Genomic DNA, 16,025 nt, shown 5'->3' with positions numbered 1-16,025 from the left:
GTGGCCACAGTGATCCATACATTTGTCCTCTCCTGATTAGAGTTTTGCAACACACACTACCTGGGGTGAATGTAATGGCTACCTGGAAGCTCCACCTAGCACAAATTCCCTTAGTCCACCTACTAAGCAAGAAAGATCAACAAAAACATTTCATGTCACTGTTTGATTGGCTCCCCATTCAACTCCAGCTCCACTTAAGAGGTCCTTAAGGAGCTAGAGTCTAACTGTCTTACAGACATCCTCTCCATCCATAAACCACTGATGCAGTTGCACTCAGTCGATAGGTGAGGGTATGGCTGAGTGATCATAGGAATCAGGATGTTCTCAGTGCAGGTCCCTGGCTATGGATTTCCTTACCGCCAGAGAACAGGAAAAGCCCAGGCCAGACTGACTTTACAGTTGTCTGCAAACCCTTCCCAATAATAATGATTGATGGTTGATCTGGAACTCCCCATCCCCCAAACTCTCTTTTAATATCATTTGGCAGTAGGGTGACCAGACAGCAAGTATGAAAAATTGGGATGGGGCTGGGGGGTAATAGGCACCTATATAAGACAAAGCCCCAAATATCAGGACTGTCCCTATAAAATTGGGGCATCTGGTCACCCTATTTGGCAGAATAAAGGAAAGGTATCGACAATGGGGTCCTTCACAGCCAGAAAAATGTATCTACTGGTGAGATAATGCATGATGACTGTTTTAAAAAGGCCTGCAATAGAGAGATTAGGTATCCCTGCCCACGGCCACACAGTGAGTAAGTGTGAGAGCCAGGATTAGCACTCAGGAGACCCTTGTGCCTAGCATTGAGCTCACATCACAAGAACATGCTGACTTGTACATGTCTGAGGATATAGAAATGCTTGTTAATAACTTGTTTTTGCAAGTTGGAGTTATAAAGCTGAATCAGTGACACGGCAAGCATTTCTATGGCAACAGAGTGATGTCACCAACAGCATTTTGACTTTACAACTGATTTCATTTGAAGGAAAAACTGAGCTTAGCTTCAGAACATTTCAGCATTTGAAATGGAAACACACAATGTCACCATTGTGCATGTGTGTGTGTGGGGGGGGGTCCTATCAACTTCCATGGGTCCTGCACCTATACCTAAGGGCAGAATTTGTGCCAAATATACATATTCTTTTCCTCCAGAGGAGTCTGAAACTTGTTCCTGGGAGAGTTGCAACACATTGGCGAGATAGTGTGAAGGAAGCTTTCACTGCTGCTGCCTATATGTCTGATCAATGGGTAAACAGAGAGGGGAGGTGTACAGTTCAACTGGTAGCTTTGATCCCTAAGATGTGTGGTGATGGAGGCTTATATAAGCACCTAAATAAACAGATAAATTAATTCAAAACAAAAAATGTAAAAGTGAATATAAAATACAGGAAATATTTCCCATGAGAGGTTAGAACCCTGTTAAAAATAGCTCAGAAATACTCACTTTCTGGTTAAATCATAAAACAAAAGTTAAAAGAAAATTAACAGTGCAAAGAAAAAAAATAATTTTCTTCAATATGGGGCTCCAAAGTGGGTTTTTGGCTTTCAAACCACACGTGGATCTTCCAAGAGATACTGAGTTCTCTGAGAGATTTTAAACTAAAAATGAGTTATTGACATTGGGCCAAATCCTTAGCTGATGTAAATGTGCCCCCATTTTAAGTCAATGGCACTATGCTGATTTACACCAGCTATCTTTTCAGTCAGGAACTTCAGCTTTAAGAGAACTCATCCTAAAGCTGTTCTTTTTTCTCTCTCTCTCTCTCTCTCTTTCTTACACATCAGCAGATGAAGTCAGTCCTGGGTGTTTTCTTATGTTTCCTTAAATACCAAGAAGACAACAAAAGATATTTAAAACACCATGCACATTGTACACAATAGGAGTGGAAGGGAAATGTACAGAAATATCCCCTTTCTAGGGATGCATCAACTCACACACCTTCCTGGAAAAGACAAAAGGGCAAGGGCGGGGGGAGGGGGAGAAACTCAAGAGAAAACAACAGCAGAAGTCTGTGTTGCTGAATTATCTTCCTTGTCATATAAAAATACTTTTTCCAAAGTTTGAAAGCGTTTCTTAAGAGCAGCCAGCAGCATATTGAGATTTCCCTCCTCTCCTTTCTAACAACAAAGCAAAGTTCCACCCTCCCTCTCTCTTTTCTCTTCCCTCAAAAAAAAAAAAAAAAAAAAAGTTTTGAGAATTTCACTTTTCTATTCACAGCAGCCCTGGCCAAAGTAAAGCCCTCTTTTACATTGACGTCAAGATCTTTACCAAGATTAGGGTTTCATTTCTGTATTGCAGCAATTAGCCAGGGAATGTATAAAAGGCTTCAGGGAAGCAAGCTGGGACTCCAGAGGGAAAGCACTTTGCACCACAGACAGATAGCGAGAGAGAGGAGGGAGACAGGGGCACACAGAGAGAGGGACAGAAAGTTTGTGTACAAAGACCTTAAAAAAAAAAGTAGCGTTGCACCTGGTGACACAGAAATGAGAGGTCTGCTTAGTGCTTAAATAGCTGAGAGACAATGGGACAAGGGAGGAAAGTGAACGATCTCTGCTTAAATTTCATAACTGCAGGGAAGTAGAAGTACAGCTGCCTCTGTCTTTAACGGAGTCAAAAGGGCTATTAGATAAGGGAAACATTTGAGTCTCTGAAAAAGAAAAAGCAGCTCAGAGTTGAATGAATTTCATGCTGAGTTATGGTTTTGACCGGCTTGACTATATTTCATCATTTCTGCTGGCATTGAGAGAAAGAGGCGGGAGGTGGAAGGGGCTGATGAGCTTTTTAAAAATGCCTTTCGTTTTATTTTATCTTATTTTTTAAATGAGTGTTCAGGGCAAAAAAGGGAGCTGAAGGGAACCCGCTGGAGAGCAGCAGCAGCGAAGATGGGTCTGTTAAGCGTAGATTTGCTGATCGCGCTTCAGATCTTGCCGGGTTTTTTCTCCAATTGCCTCTTTCTTGCACTCTACGACTCTGTGGTCCTCCTGAAGCACATGGTGCTGCTCCTGAGTCGGTCTAAGGCGGCGCGTGGCGAGTGGCGAAGAATGCTGACCTCGGAGGGACTACGCTGCGTCTGGAATAGCTTCCTCCTAGATGCCTACAAGCAGGTGGGTAGGTGGAAGGGGACGGAGAGGAGGTGAGAACAGGCACCGCCGTTCCGGGAGGGGGCTGTGCGCTCTGCACGGTGTTTCCCCTTTGTGCCCTGCGCTAAACTAGAGTTTGGTTTGGCATTGGGAGAGTGGAAAACAGCTGTTCTTCAGGAGGGTTTGGGACTGGGATTGAACAGACCTTGGTTCTGTGCCCTCCTCTGCCACTGACTCTATGTGCAATTTAGGGCAAGTCATTTAACCTTTCCTGCCTCTGTTTTTCTAGTTGTACCGGGAGGATAATGGTACTTTTCTTTGTAAAGTGCTTTGAGAGTGTTGGATGAAACATATTACATAAGTGCTGAACATAATTAAATACCTTTGTCAACCATTTAACCAGTGCAGTGTCTTCAGAAGTTATACAAAGATTAGGTCTTTAAATAACATCTCAAGGTGATCTGAATGCCCATGATAGTAAAGGATAAAAATAACCCTGTGTCATTATATCATCACTTTTATTCAGCTCATCTGTTCATTTTTGTATTGAAAAGGAAAGCACTGCAACAGTGTGAGTAGGTTTAAAAAAAGAGAGCCCATTTTCTCTTATGAAGGTGGTGAAAACAGGACAAGACCAAGCTTAAAAATAAACTTGTAACCAGCTGAGAGACAGCTGCCTGGTCTTCTTAGCTGCATGCACAATATGCCTCAAGTGGCACGTGACCAGGATTCATCACTGAATTTGGTCTGCTGGTGATTTTGGTTAATAATGCTGATAGCAGTTACACAACATGTTCTCTTTCCAAGTTGCACACAAACATTAACTAATGAGCCTGGATAAAATCACTGAAAGTAACTGTATCGCCACTTGATAGATTGGGAAACTGAGGCAGGGAGCTATTATGTATTTTGCTCCAGCTCATCCAGCAAGTAAGGTCTTGTCCATGCAAATGCTTCATTTGCAGCAAACGGGGGCATGAATCTACCCTGCGCTAGCCTACTGAGCACCAAGAGTACATGTGGACCTAGCTACCGCACACTAAAAGTTCCCTAGTGCTCTATAATCTGCTTCCATTTGAAAGAGGGATAGACAAAGTGCACTAGGAAAATTTTAGTGTGTGGCAGGAGGGTTCAGGTGGACACTTAGCTTGCATCAGGCTAGTGCAGAGTAAATTCACACTATGACTTGCTATGAACTAAGTATTCATTTACACAAGCTCAATGAAGCAAAGCAGGATTAGAAACCAGAAGTTGCTGTCTCACAGCCTTGTGATCCGTTTATTGGAATGTGCTGTTTTATTAAGATTATTTAAAAACAAAAACCCATCTGATGGACTTAGGTTAACTATCTCTTATATCCTGTCTGAACCATAGCTATTTATCTGCTGAAAAGCATTTCTTGTTGTGCTACTTCTCCTCCCACTACAATAGCATTATATATTTACTCTTAAGTAGAGCTGTAGGGAGCTGCTGATGGTGGTGCTTAGTTACTGATTTAGTTTGATATATAACACTAAGTGCCTGTCCTGAAGCTCTAGGCACATGTACATACTTTTCAATATATAAAACAAATACAAATTACATTAGCTATCCCAACCACAATCTCTTAACTCACCACAATACAAATCAAATATTTGTAAAATATAAGAATTCTAATGACTTCTATCACACTTTAATCTCCAAAACACTTCAGATATTAACTAAATAAATGTCTCAATGCCCTTGTGAAGTAGGCTGCTAAACGTTATTATTCCCATTTTGCTGCTTGAGGAAGTGAGACAAACAGATGAACATGTGACTTGATCACGGGTACAGAGGAAACCAGTAGCAGAGCTGTGATTAGCACTCATGCATTCCCAGCTCCTAGGCTTGGGCTCTGAACACTGTGCCTCACACTGGGAGAAGGCTCAGACTTTCACTAGCTTCCTGAAGGTGAATGGAAATGTTTTAAAAGTCTCCAAAAACCCTTATATACATGAAAACTCTTTAACTTCTTTATTAAGTTACATGAAGTTTCAAATGATGCATAATGCACTTTAAAAACAAAGCTATTAAATTACTTCCTTCTTTCCATTCCTGTCAAGACCTGAGTTCATGATTCAGTGTTTCCTCATGTGCTACTCACTGACACCTGAAGAAGTGGGTAGCTCTTCACTGGTGTTAGCAAAGAAACTCAAATCTTAACTTCAGGGCTTAGAAGGTAATACAAAATCTTTTATTTTACCTTTAAACTGCCTAGAACACATCAACCATATCATGTAGGGTAATATCCTTGCCCCAGTGAAGTCAATGGCAAAATTCATATTGACTTCAATAGGGCCAGTATTTTACACCCTAGTCTCAAAAGGGGGGGAGTGGGGGGAATTCCTTCACAGCAGTGATTCAGGTGAGGCTCAGTGAGCAGGAGAGGCTCACAGTGCCTTCACAAAGCACCTGATTGAGTAACCATAGATATCATTGGAAAGATTCCTGTTGACTTCAGAGATGAGGCCCAAAAAACACTGAAGATTCCTGACTGTTGTAGAGGCAGAAGTGACAGAATACATTGAAGGTCAATATGAACAGTGAAAGAGGAGTAGGTTGTAAATTGCCTGCCTATGAATCTCTGGGAGTCTCTTGCCACTTCTGCAGGGCTGGTGGGGGAAGCTAGTTAAATGCTCTGTTAGAGTCCAAAGAAGACCAAACTTCTGCGGCTCTGTGGCATAAATGTGAACAAACAACGTAAAAGAGTGAAATGCATGACCCTAAAGAGTGTCCAGCAGGGCCTCTCCACAAATGGATATTTTTCCAAGTCCTGAAATGGATTTTACATGTCAGAACCACTTAATTGCTGTATTCCCAAATTCAGCTGGGCAGAGGGGGTAGCTGTCAATCGGATTTAAATACACGCCTAACATTAGGCGTGTGCTTAACTGTCTTTCTGAATCAGAGCCTTCTTCACTAGTAATAATACTTTGCAGTTCTATAGTGCATGTCAAATGAGCATCGCAGAGCATTTTACAAATACTAAGCAAACTCACAAAATCTCTGTGCGGTTCATAATCTCCATTTTACAGATGGGAAAACTGAGGCACAGATAGTTGAAGCAGACCAGAGCCACACAAAAAGGTAGTGAAGGAACCTGGAATGAAACCAAGAGCACCCAGTCCCATACAGTAATAATACTGCCTAGCTGTTATGGGGTTCTCTTCATCAGTGAATCTCAAAGCACTTTACAAAAGTATCATTTTACAGAAGGGGAAACGTGAGTCAGAGAGAGGTAAAGTGATTTGCTCAAGATCACCCAGCAGGCCATTGGTAGAGTTTGAGACTAGAACTCAGGGCTCCTGTCTCCCAGCCCAGTACTCCCCAGCCACTAGACACACTACCTCTCCAAACAAATTAGTTTCCTTTGAATTTTTTTTTAAAAAAGGGCTTGTTTACAGGGGAAAATTGATTAGCATGGCTATTGTGAAATAAACTAATTCATAATAGCTAGTCTGGAATAGTTCCATGTGTGGATACTATTCCAGAACAAAAGTGATTTTATTCCAGAATAATTACTCTGTCTTGGAAGTGCATTAATTATTGCAAAATAAAGTGACTTTTATTCCAGAATAGCATCTGCATGGAGAGCTATTCTGGAAGAGCTATTCAGGTCAATTGCCATGTAGACAAGCACATAATACAGGGGTGGGAAAACTACAGCCTGGGGGCTGCATCCAGCCCTTCAGATGTTTTAATCTGGCCCTCAAGCTCCTGCCAGGGAGTAGAGTCTGGGGCTTACCTTGCTCTGGCAGTCCAGCTGGGGGCTTGCCCTGCTCCATGAGTGCTGTGGCTCCGTGCAGCTCCCGGAAGCAGCAGCATGTCCTTCCTCCAGCTCCTATGCGTAGGGGCAACCAGGGGGCTCTGCATGCTGCCCCCCATCCCAAGTGACACCCCCACAGCTCCCGTTGGCTGCAGGGGCAGCACCTGCGGACAGGGCAGCGCGCTGAGCCACCTGGCTGCACCTCTGTATAGGAGCAGGAGCGGGGACATGTTGCTGCTGCTTCTGGGAGCTGCTTCAGGTAAGCTCCATCTGGAGCCTGCACCCTTGACCGTCTCCCATGCCCCAGCCCCTGCCCTGATCCCCCTCCTGCCCTCCGAACCCCTTGGTCCCAGCCCGGAGCACCCTCCTGCATCCTAACCCCCAATTTCATGAGCATTCATGGCCTGCCATACAATTTCCATACCCAGATGTGGCCCTCTGGCCAAGAAGTTTGCCCACCCCTGACATAGTACATTACACCCAGATTTGTGCTTGTTATTCCTGTCTTTCTGACAGGACTTGCTTCTGGTTCTGGAAGATCCCAAATATTGGACCTCAAACTATGATGTTTTTATGTATAAGAAAACTATTTTAGGTCATTTTAAAAGTGTTTTAAATATGTCAGTTAACATTTTAATCTCCTTTTCTGGATTCTAAACAGCTGAATTCATCATGATGCTAAGGCACATGCCCTTACCATCAGAAGAGTTAAATATATTTTTCAATCCTTCTATAACAGGCTTTCTGCATTTCTGTAGGATATGAGGCATATAGAGAATACTTGATGTGGTGTGAAATAAATGCTTTATTGTCACTCATATGGATGACTACATAATTCATTCAGAAGCAATGTAAATATCCCCCAAACTCTCTTTCTCTCTGTATATGAATCCAGAGAGATATACATGTTTTCCTAGTAATCATTTCACTCACCACTTCTGTGGGGGAACACAGCTGTGTGTAAACAGCACACAGCAACACTACAGAACAGTTAAGAGTAAAAAGAAGTGTCGAAATAATAAAAAGCACCCTAGGCTTTCTCTGAGATGAAGCTACTTTGCCTAGTCTGCTAGCTCTGTTAACTCCCATTATAATAGTTAACCTTGTTCTAAAGAACCTCTCTTTGCAACACATCTTGTCTGTGCAGCCCATAATTAGGGGTGGTGCAGAGCCATGTTTGACTCACAAGGCCACTACACCCCATGTCTCTGCTTCCTCATGGGAGGAGAAGGAGGAGGGTGTTATATAAATCATCAAGAGGGAACAGTGTAGTCACTATTAACAATTAATCTGGCAAATGTTCAAATCAGAAACCAGAACTCAGGAAGTTGTAAGAAATATACTAATCACAGATAAAATGTACATGAGAAAATAAACAAACAAACATCAGAAAATTACTCAGTTGTTCCTATTCTGCTGGGGGGAGAGGGTGGAGGGAGGAGGAAAATATCTTAAGTAAAATATTCCAGGGTAAGAGAATGCTGGTACGTACATTTGCTAAACAAGTAAATCAAAGTATCTATTGTTTGCCCACTGAGGATGTTAAACTCTTTTGTTTTTGCTACTAGATCCTCCCAGGTGATAATGTCCTAACCAAAAGACTGCATCAAGTTTCTGCTGCTGCGTGGAATAATAGTTTATAAAAAGAGGACAATGGAAAAATTCCATTGCAAAGTTAGGAATGGGTATCCCATTGGAAAGCTATGAAGCTCTCTGTGCAGTGATTTATAGCTTTCATTTCTAGTCCTCAAAGAGTAGCAGGAAGTAGGTCTTAAACCTGTCACTTGTCCAAGATTGAATATTGCCTATTCTGCACCTAGTGCCAGTGTAATTTTGAGGGATAATTCTATATTTGGATTGTATTTTAAACGGAATTTGGTTTCAGCAGCTATATTATTTGGAATGTCAGAAGACTCTCTCTCTCTCTCTTTCTCTCCCCCCCAATACTACAGTGATCAGAATGATATAAATAGTTTGATTGACAGATTCATAACTAAGTTTATGTGTGTGTGTGTGTAGATCCTTCCTGTCTCTAAAAAGGATTGGACCAAAAGCAAGTTCTCACATGAAGACTCCAGAATTTAGAGAAAGTTTGGATCTGGATCCAATCTTCAGGGGATGGGCCCATCTCTGGAAGATGTTCAAATCAGAAACCAGAACTCTGTAGATTAAACCAGTGCTATGAGCTCTGATGGAAGCTCAGTTAAATCACCAGACATACCATCAAATCCAAGGCCCTCTTCCTGTATAATAAATGTACTCATTCCTAGAAGCACCAGTATGCAACTCAACATCTGGAAGGGCATCACAGCTTGTGACAACATGGGTTGCTCAACGACGTTCTGCAACATTGCAGAGCAATATTTGCAAAGGTAGTATAAAGAGCAAGTGCCTCGTTTCCTATTGGTCAGCTTTTCAGCATACCACTGGGTTACAATGCTACTTTGGGAGGCTTTTCAGACAGTAGAGCAAAGACCTCTTAGCTCGAACCCTTATGCACTCATCACCTTTGTTAATTTTGACCTGGAGGGTAAGGAAACCTCTTTCTTTGGATTTCATTGCAATAAGAGGAACTTATGAAATAAGCCCCCTGCTAAAAATGAATTGTCAAATAATTTTAGGTCCAAAATGTAAGCACTGTCTAGTGTTTAAAAATATTTCTCCCTCCAAACCTGTATTAATAGCACTGATTTTACAAAATGTAACATTAGCAAAATTATTTTCATTGAAATTTTCAACTACAAATGATAATAAAATAAACTTAAAACTAATAATAACTAAACCTTCCCCTCAGTATTGGGAACCCAAACTCTACAGGGCTTGGGCTTGAACTCCAGAACCAGGAAGTAGGGCTGCCAACTCTTCCCCAGTGCCCCTGGCAATATTGTTAACAAATAATGTTAATAATAAAGACCTCAGTCACATCTTGTAGGTATAGCCCATAATTACGGGTGGTGCAGAGCCATGGTTGACTCATGTTGGCAAGGCTGCTCCACCGCATGGCTCTGCCTCCCCATGGTTTACTCCCACCCATCTTTGGAGCATTATGCGCCCCTAGGGGAGTATAGAGGGAGCAGAAATGGAATTCTGCCAGGTCCTTATGTGGGAAGCAAGGACCCCTTATGCTACCCCCTTGCAGTGAAGTCCAGGCAGAGTTTGTTCCTAAGTGAGTAAGGAGGGCAGGGTTTGGCCAATTATTTTTATTAGGACTGTGTCATTTTAATTCTTCTTTTCTTCCAGCCTCACAGACCTGAACCTAAATAAAGAGCAAGAGCACCAATGAAATCCAGCATCCCCTGTTCTCCCTGTGTTGTACACACTGTTCTAAGAGCAAATCCCCTCTTCCCTGTGGTGAATGAAAAGTGCACATTAATGTATACTCTTCCAGGCAGGGACCTCAGGTGATTTATATGCACTGAGGGATTCCTACACACCTTTGGGTCTTGTAAAAAAGCAAATACTACTAATACTGAATAACTCTGCCGCCACAGCCTAACATCTGGATGAGGCTCTGAGAAATGACAGGCTCTTCTGGGGCTGCATTTTACTGAATAGAATCAAAGCAAAGAGAAGAACTTGAAAGGGAGTTAAGAGCTCAGGGGGTTCTGTCCATAGCCAGTAGCTGGGCTCCAATCCCTAATATGGCATGTCCATGTTTAAATGGCTAATACCATAGCCTGCTAATTATCTGGCAACACCTATTTTCTTTAGGGAGTTGATATGGCCTGATAAGCCTCCCCAACAGTTCAAAAATCCCTGATGTGGGGCATGAAAGCAATTTTTCAATGCACAGGATCCCAAGAGGGATACGTTAGATCTGATAAAAAGCAAAGCAAAAAGAAAGCAGATCAGGAGATGATGTTTTGTCCACGGGGCTTTTCCCAGGCCATGTGGAAAGTGTACCACAAAGTTAGTAGTATGTTCTGTTTCCAGCTTGTGGTTTATGAATAGGTCTTTCTTTTCCTCCCCTTCCCCTTCATTTTGCAGTCGACATGCTAAAGCAGCATTAGTGTTGCTCCCCCTTTCCACTGTGCACAACACTCCAGAATGAGATGCACAGTATCAGAGCCGTCAAATGAATGCAGGATTGGCCTTAAGCACAAACAGTGCAAGTTATTGCTTTGAGGTGGGGAAATCCCTTTGCTTGTGGAGATGGTGGGACAAGGGGGCCTCACAGTTTATGGGCTAGTTTGTTGTCCTCTGAAAGCAGGATCATCCACCTCAGCTTGGGACCCATAAGGCCAGCATTGAGTGACTAAACAGTCAGCACAGAATTGCGTGATTATATAAATGCTGGAGCCAGAGTTACTGCATGTGAGAGAAGTTCTGCTGGTTTGTTTCTTAGAACATATATTTGCCAGCTTTTGTGTAAGATTTCAAAAGCAGTTGGGCTAACTATTGTGTGGCTTTTTTGGTAGGCATTTTCATTGCGTCAATTTTTTTCCAATAGCTATTTTTTTCCTTTCTATAATAAATAATGACAACAAAGAGAACAGAAACGCCCCACAATCCAGATGATCGGTGAGGATGATATTGTCATCCCGTGTCAATCCCGTTCCTGAGTCTGGTGAAATGAAGAGGCCCTTTGGGAACGTCAGAACTTCATCAAGACCAATTAGCGGAGATGTTGCAGCTTGTGTTTAAGCATTAATGACTGGGCAGGGTTGGGTTTTTGGAGTGGCTAACATTGGCATGGAACGAGGCACCGACCTAATTACTCCTCTGCAGGAGCAGAAAATGCCTTGTGAATGCCTGCTTGGCAAGGATGTCTCATTAAAGACAAAGCGGCAAACACAACTCTCCTCGAAGCAAGAATTAACATGATAGGTACCCCATGGCCGTGAGACTTTCTTGTGTCTGTGGGAAATAAAATGAGGTTAGCCACACTGGGGGATATCTTGGCTACGTTTTAGTCTACAGGGTGTCATGGAACTAGTTTTTATTTTGTCTCCAAATCTCATCTTTTTGGTTTACAAGGAATACTCTGCCTCTGGGAAGCACAGACAACACCCTTGCATTGTTGGAGCACAGTCACACATGCTAACACCCTTAGCACCAATGTGAAGTAATACTTGAAGGGCACTATTATACTAATGTCCGATTGAAACTATTTTGATTTTTCCCTCCAGGGTTTAGGAATCTAAACAGTGAAAGTGGCATTTGGTAGAGCTGAATGCAGAGTTGGGAAAGAGGAATTTACTCAGTGAATATAGCCTCTTTTTCTGCCCACATAATATTCATGAGCAGATTGTGGTTTTCCTCAAATTTATTGATGAGTATAAAACTGGTCAAAATTTTTCATTGATAATATTTTTCCAAAGTAAAACTGGAAAAACTTGGACAAAACGAGGTCTATCTACCTCACAGGTGTGTTGGGAACTTCTTTAATTAGCTATATACAACAGTAAAAATTCCCATAAAATCTGTTGGCTTGAAGAGAGAGTCAGGGGAAAGGAAGAACAGGTTCAGTGTCAATTACCCTTTACAAAAATGGAACTGAACCATGAAGGATCATATATTCATCAGGGATAGTTAGGTTTCAGGTGAAGAGATGGAAGTCCCTGTACCTACAATGTGCTCATTGCTAGATTGTAACTATAATGGAGATTTTTTTCCCCATCAGCTGAGCATTCTGCACTCTGGTTCTGGTTCTTCAGGAGGCAATGCTTGGTAGTGAAATCTGAGATGACCTCTGTGGGCCAAATTCAGAAGTCCTTACTGAGTTCTTACTCAACTGAAACTCCTGCTAGCTTCATTAGGAGTGAATACAGTCTGGATTAGGACCTCAGGATTTGGCCCTATATGAATTCAGTCAAAACAGTATTTTTCTGAACGTCATGAGATAGGCAGGAGATGAGAAGAGAGAGAAATTATCAGGGAAATAAAAAGACAATTACATTGTTATTATAGAGCTTGATGCTAAGGAGAGATGTGCAGGAGTTGCAGTGACTAGACTCATTGTCTTTTATAGTAGTACTCTGTAATTCCATATAACCTTTCAGAGCACCTTGTAGACTTTAGTCAATCTTCACAACACCATAGTGTGATACATGTATATTATCTCCATTGCATAGATGGGGAAACTGAGGCACTGATGGGTGCAAGGACTTTCCCACAGTCGCACAGTGAGTCAGAGTCAGATCTGGGGATAAACCCATGAACACCTAACTACCAACCACCTGCTTGAGACACTAGCCACACTCTTCTCTCCTTCTGCTGCTTGAGGAGAAACACAGCAATGGGAGAAGACACTGGTCTTATATCGATCATTTGCTTAAAACCAGGATCCCTGCAGCATTTTCTGTGTAGGGAGGACACTGTGTTATTTGAACAGCTGACTGTGTTTAGTGAGAGTGAACATGAAGGACATTGTGGAAGCAAGTCACAATAACTCATCCTGTCTTTATTTGTTTTGACATCAGGTGAAACTGGGAGGAGAAGCCCCAAACTCCAATGTGATCCACATAGCTAATGGCAGCAGCAGCAGTAGTAGCAGAAGAAAAAGTGTTGGTGGGAAATATGGAACCAAGTGCCACCTTCTGGACTTTGCCAATTCAGAGCGCCCGCTGGTGGTTAACTTTGGTTCAGCCACCTGACCCCCATTCACGAACCAGCTGTCGGCCTTCGGCAAGCTGGTGGAGGAGTTCTCAGGTGTGGCCGATTTCCTGTTGGTCTACATCGATGAGGCTCACCCATCGGATGGCTGGGCTGCCCCTGGGATCTCTCCCTCCTCATTTGAGGTGAGGAAGCACAGGAACCAGGAAGACCGATGTGCTGCCGCTCACCAGCTCTTGGAGCGGTTTTCCTTGCCACCCCAGTGCCAAGTGGTAACTGACTGCATGGACAATAATGCAAATGTGGCCTATGGGGTCTCCTTCGAGCGAGTGTGCATCGTGCAGAGACAGAAAATTGCCTACCTGGGGGGCAAGGGCCCCTTTTTCTACAACCTCCAGGAAGTCCGGCTTTGGCTGGAGCAAAACTTCAGCAAGAGATGAAATCCAGCCTAAGATGAGTAAAGTGTGTCAAGAGCGTTGTCCCTTTAAAGTGATATAATAGGGAACAAAACACGCTGTTTTACAATAGGTCTTTCAGGGGCTATTGCAGGAGAACAGGTTCAATAATAAGGTCAAATGAATGCAAGCCAGGAAAAAAAAAAAAAGAAAACAGCACATAAAAAGAGAATTGTGTGAGACAATCCTACTCCTGCCTTCTTAACAGGGCAGAAAAGGCCACTGTGAAAAGTGCTGCTGCTGCACATGAAAGGTGGTGGAATGAGATTTCTCACCCATCCTTTTAACAACATGTTAACTTTAGGTTCCAAAGAAAGCACTGCTTCCTGGAATACGATTCTGCAGAGGGGCAACCTCATGTATTTGATCAGGGACATCTCACTTTTCCATTAAGGCCTGTGTAGGCAACTTGCCAGCAAACTGAGGCCTTCAGTTAATTAAAATGGAGTGGCTTATGGCTGCCTTCCTTGATACAGAGGTATGACCCAACAGAGACTACAAGATCCACCATGCAGTGCAAACTGGCTGCTCAGTTCAAGATGAAACATTGTATGTGGATTTTGGTACTCTCTCTAGGGGCAGCCTCTCTGCATAGTGTGTGTGTGTGTGTGTGTGTACAGTACGCACACACACACATACACACACTCTTAGGCATCTGTATGTTAACAATTAAATTGGCAGCAGGCCACACCATAGAACTCCATAAGTTGCATTTGGCTCTCAGACTACGCCTTGGTCACCACTGTGAGACAAAGAAAGAGAGAGAGAGTGAAGGAAAGAGGTGATGGGCGGGCGGGGGAGGGAGAAGCATACAGACGAAAGAGTCTGCAAGATCCTAAGATCAAAAGGAGTGAGGGAGAAAGAAACAGAGATTGTGTAATACAACTATAACTTTTCACTTTGAAAATTCAGAAAGTGGGATTATTTGTCACCAACACACACAGATATACACACACAGGTCAAGAGAGAAGAGTTCAGCTGATACCAGCCTTCAATATGTGGCACTGAAAAGATGTATTCATCACTGCTTTTTTCTTTTTCTTTCTTAAAGAGAAACAGCAGAGAGAGAGAGAGAGACTTAGGGGTTATTTTGTGTTTAGTTTTGTAAAAGTAATTTATTTCTTTTGACATAACGGGCATATTTTTGAGCGGGGGCGGGACTTACACACCACTTTACCTCATTGGAATCGAAACCTGTCCAGCTGATTACCCTGTTAAAGTGGTCATGTTGATTTTTGCTATCCTAGATGCCTGCAATTAGTTTACAGCCATATTAGTTCATTGGAAAGTTAAACAGTCTTTAGCCTCAGCAACTGCAATTTCTGTTGGGCAGGACAGCATTTGGTTCATGTTTCATTCTTCTTCTCAGAAGCCTTTGGGAAAAAAAACCCATCCCACTGGCATCACAGTCACCACCTTATTTCTCTGAAGAGGTTAAGGATGAACTGAGTGATTTATCAAGAACAATTGTAACAAATGGCTGGGTTTCTCAAGAATGGCTGACGGGAATATTCTGAAGTATATTTAAAGAGACACTGTCAAGTGAAACTGACTAATTACAAGAGTGAATCTGACCAGCCTAGTTTCACAGTCCACGCTGAGAGAAATGCAAAACAAGCAAACAGCATAAAGTGGGGAAAATTAAAGGAAAGTGTTAAATCTCTTACCCTGCTAATCACCTGAAATGTCAGTACAAACCCAGGGAAGAACTTAAAAAAAAAGAAGAAATATTTCTATTTTACAGTGTCCCTTTAATCACACTTGGCATATTTCCTTTTGTTTTAGTGTGAGTCAATTCAGCTAATGCACATGGCATTTTAAAAAAAATGGATGCATACACAAACCCTGGTAAAGCATCCCAGAGAAGCTGGTGGGGAATGGAGTTCAGAGAGTCAAGTTCAGCTGGGTGGATAGAAGAGTGTGGTACTCCTGTATTTCAGGATTTCATAATTGCACTAAGTAATTTGTGATGAGGGGGAAAAAAGGGAAGATGACATACACTGTTTTCTTCATTAGGGTGGGCCAAGGGTATACAGTAAGAGGTAAGAAGAAAAAATTGAACAATGGAAAATTTAGGCTGAATATCCATCTACTCCAATGTCTGCCTTCTGGTATATAAGCCTGACTTCTCAGACCATTCAGTGAAG

The 16,025-nt window shown here is 42.4% G+C and overlaps 1 protein-coding gene across 2 annotated transcripts; it reads left to right on the top strand.

Annotated features, from left to right (window-relative positions):
* The first annotated feature begins 2,326 nt into the window (after positions 1–2,326).
* On the top strand, positions 2,327–15,587 carry DIO2 (iodothyronine deiodinase 2). Of its 2 annotated transcripts, none has more exons than XM_075065601.1 (2): positions 2,327–3,105; positions 13,291–15,587. In XM_075065601.1, the coding sequence occupies exons 1-2, from the start codon at positions 2,884–2,886 to the stop codon at positions 13,873–13,875; spliced, it is 807 nt and encodes a 268-aa protein (XP_074921702.1). In that variant the 5' UTR covers positions 2,327–2,883; the 3' UTR covers positions 13,876–15,587. The 2 variants fall into 2 exon arrangements, with proteins under 2 accessions (XP_074921702.1, XP_032657837.1); XM_032801946.2 differs by having other exon boundaries at positions 13,291–13,863.
* Positions 15,588–16,025: the final 438 nt, after the last annotated feature.

This window comes from Chelonoidis abingdonii, chromosome 4 (assembly GCF_003597395.2).
Source record: "Chelonoidis abingdonii isolate Lonesome George chromosome 4, CheloAbing_2.0, whole genome shotgun sequence".
Taxonomy (NCBI): Eukaryota; Metazoa; Chordata; order Testudines; family Testudinidae; genus Chelonoidis; species Chelonoidis abingdonii.
The sequence above is the reverse complement of the archived record's forward strand: the minus strand, read 5'-3'. Positions and strand labels throughout refer to the sequence as shown.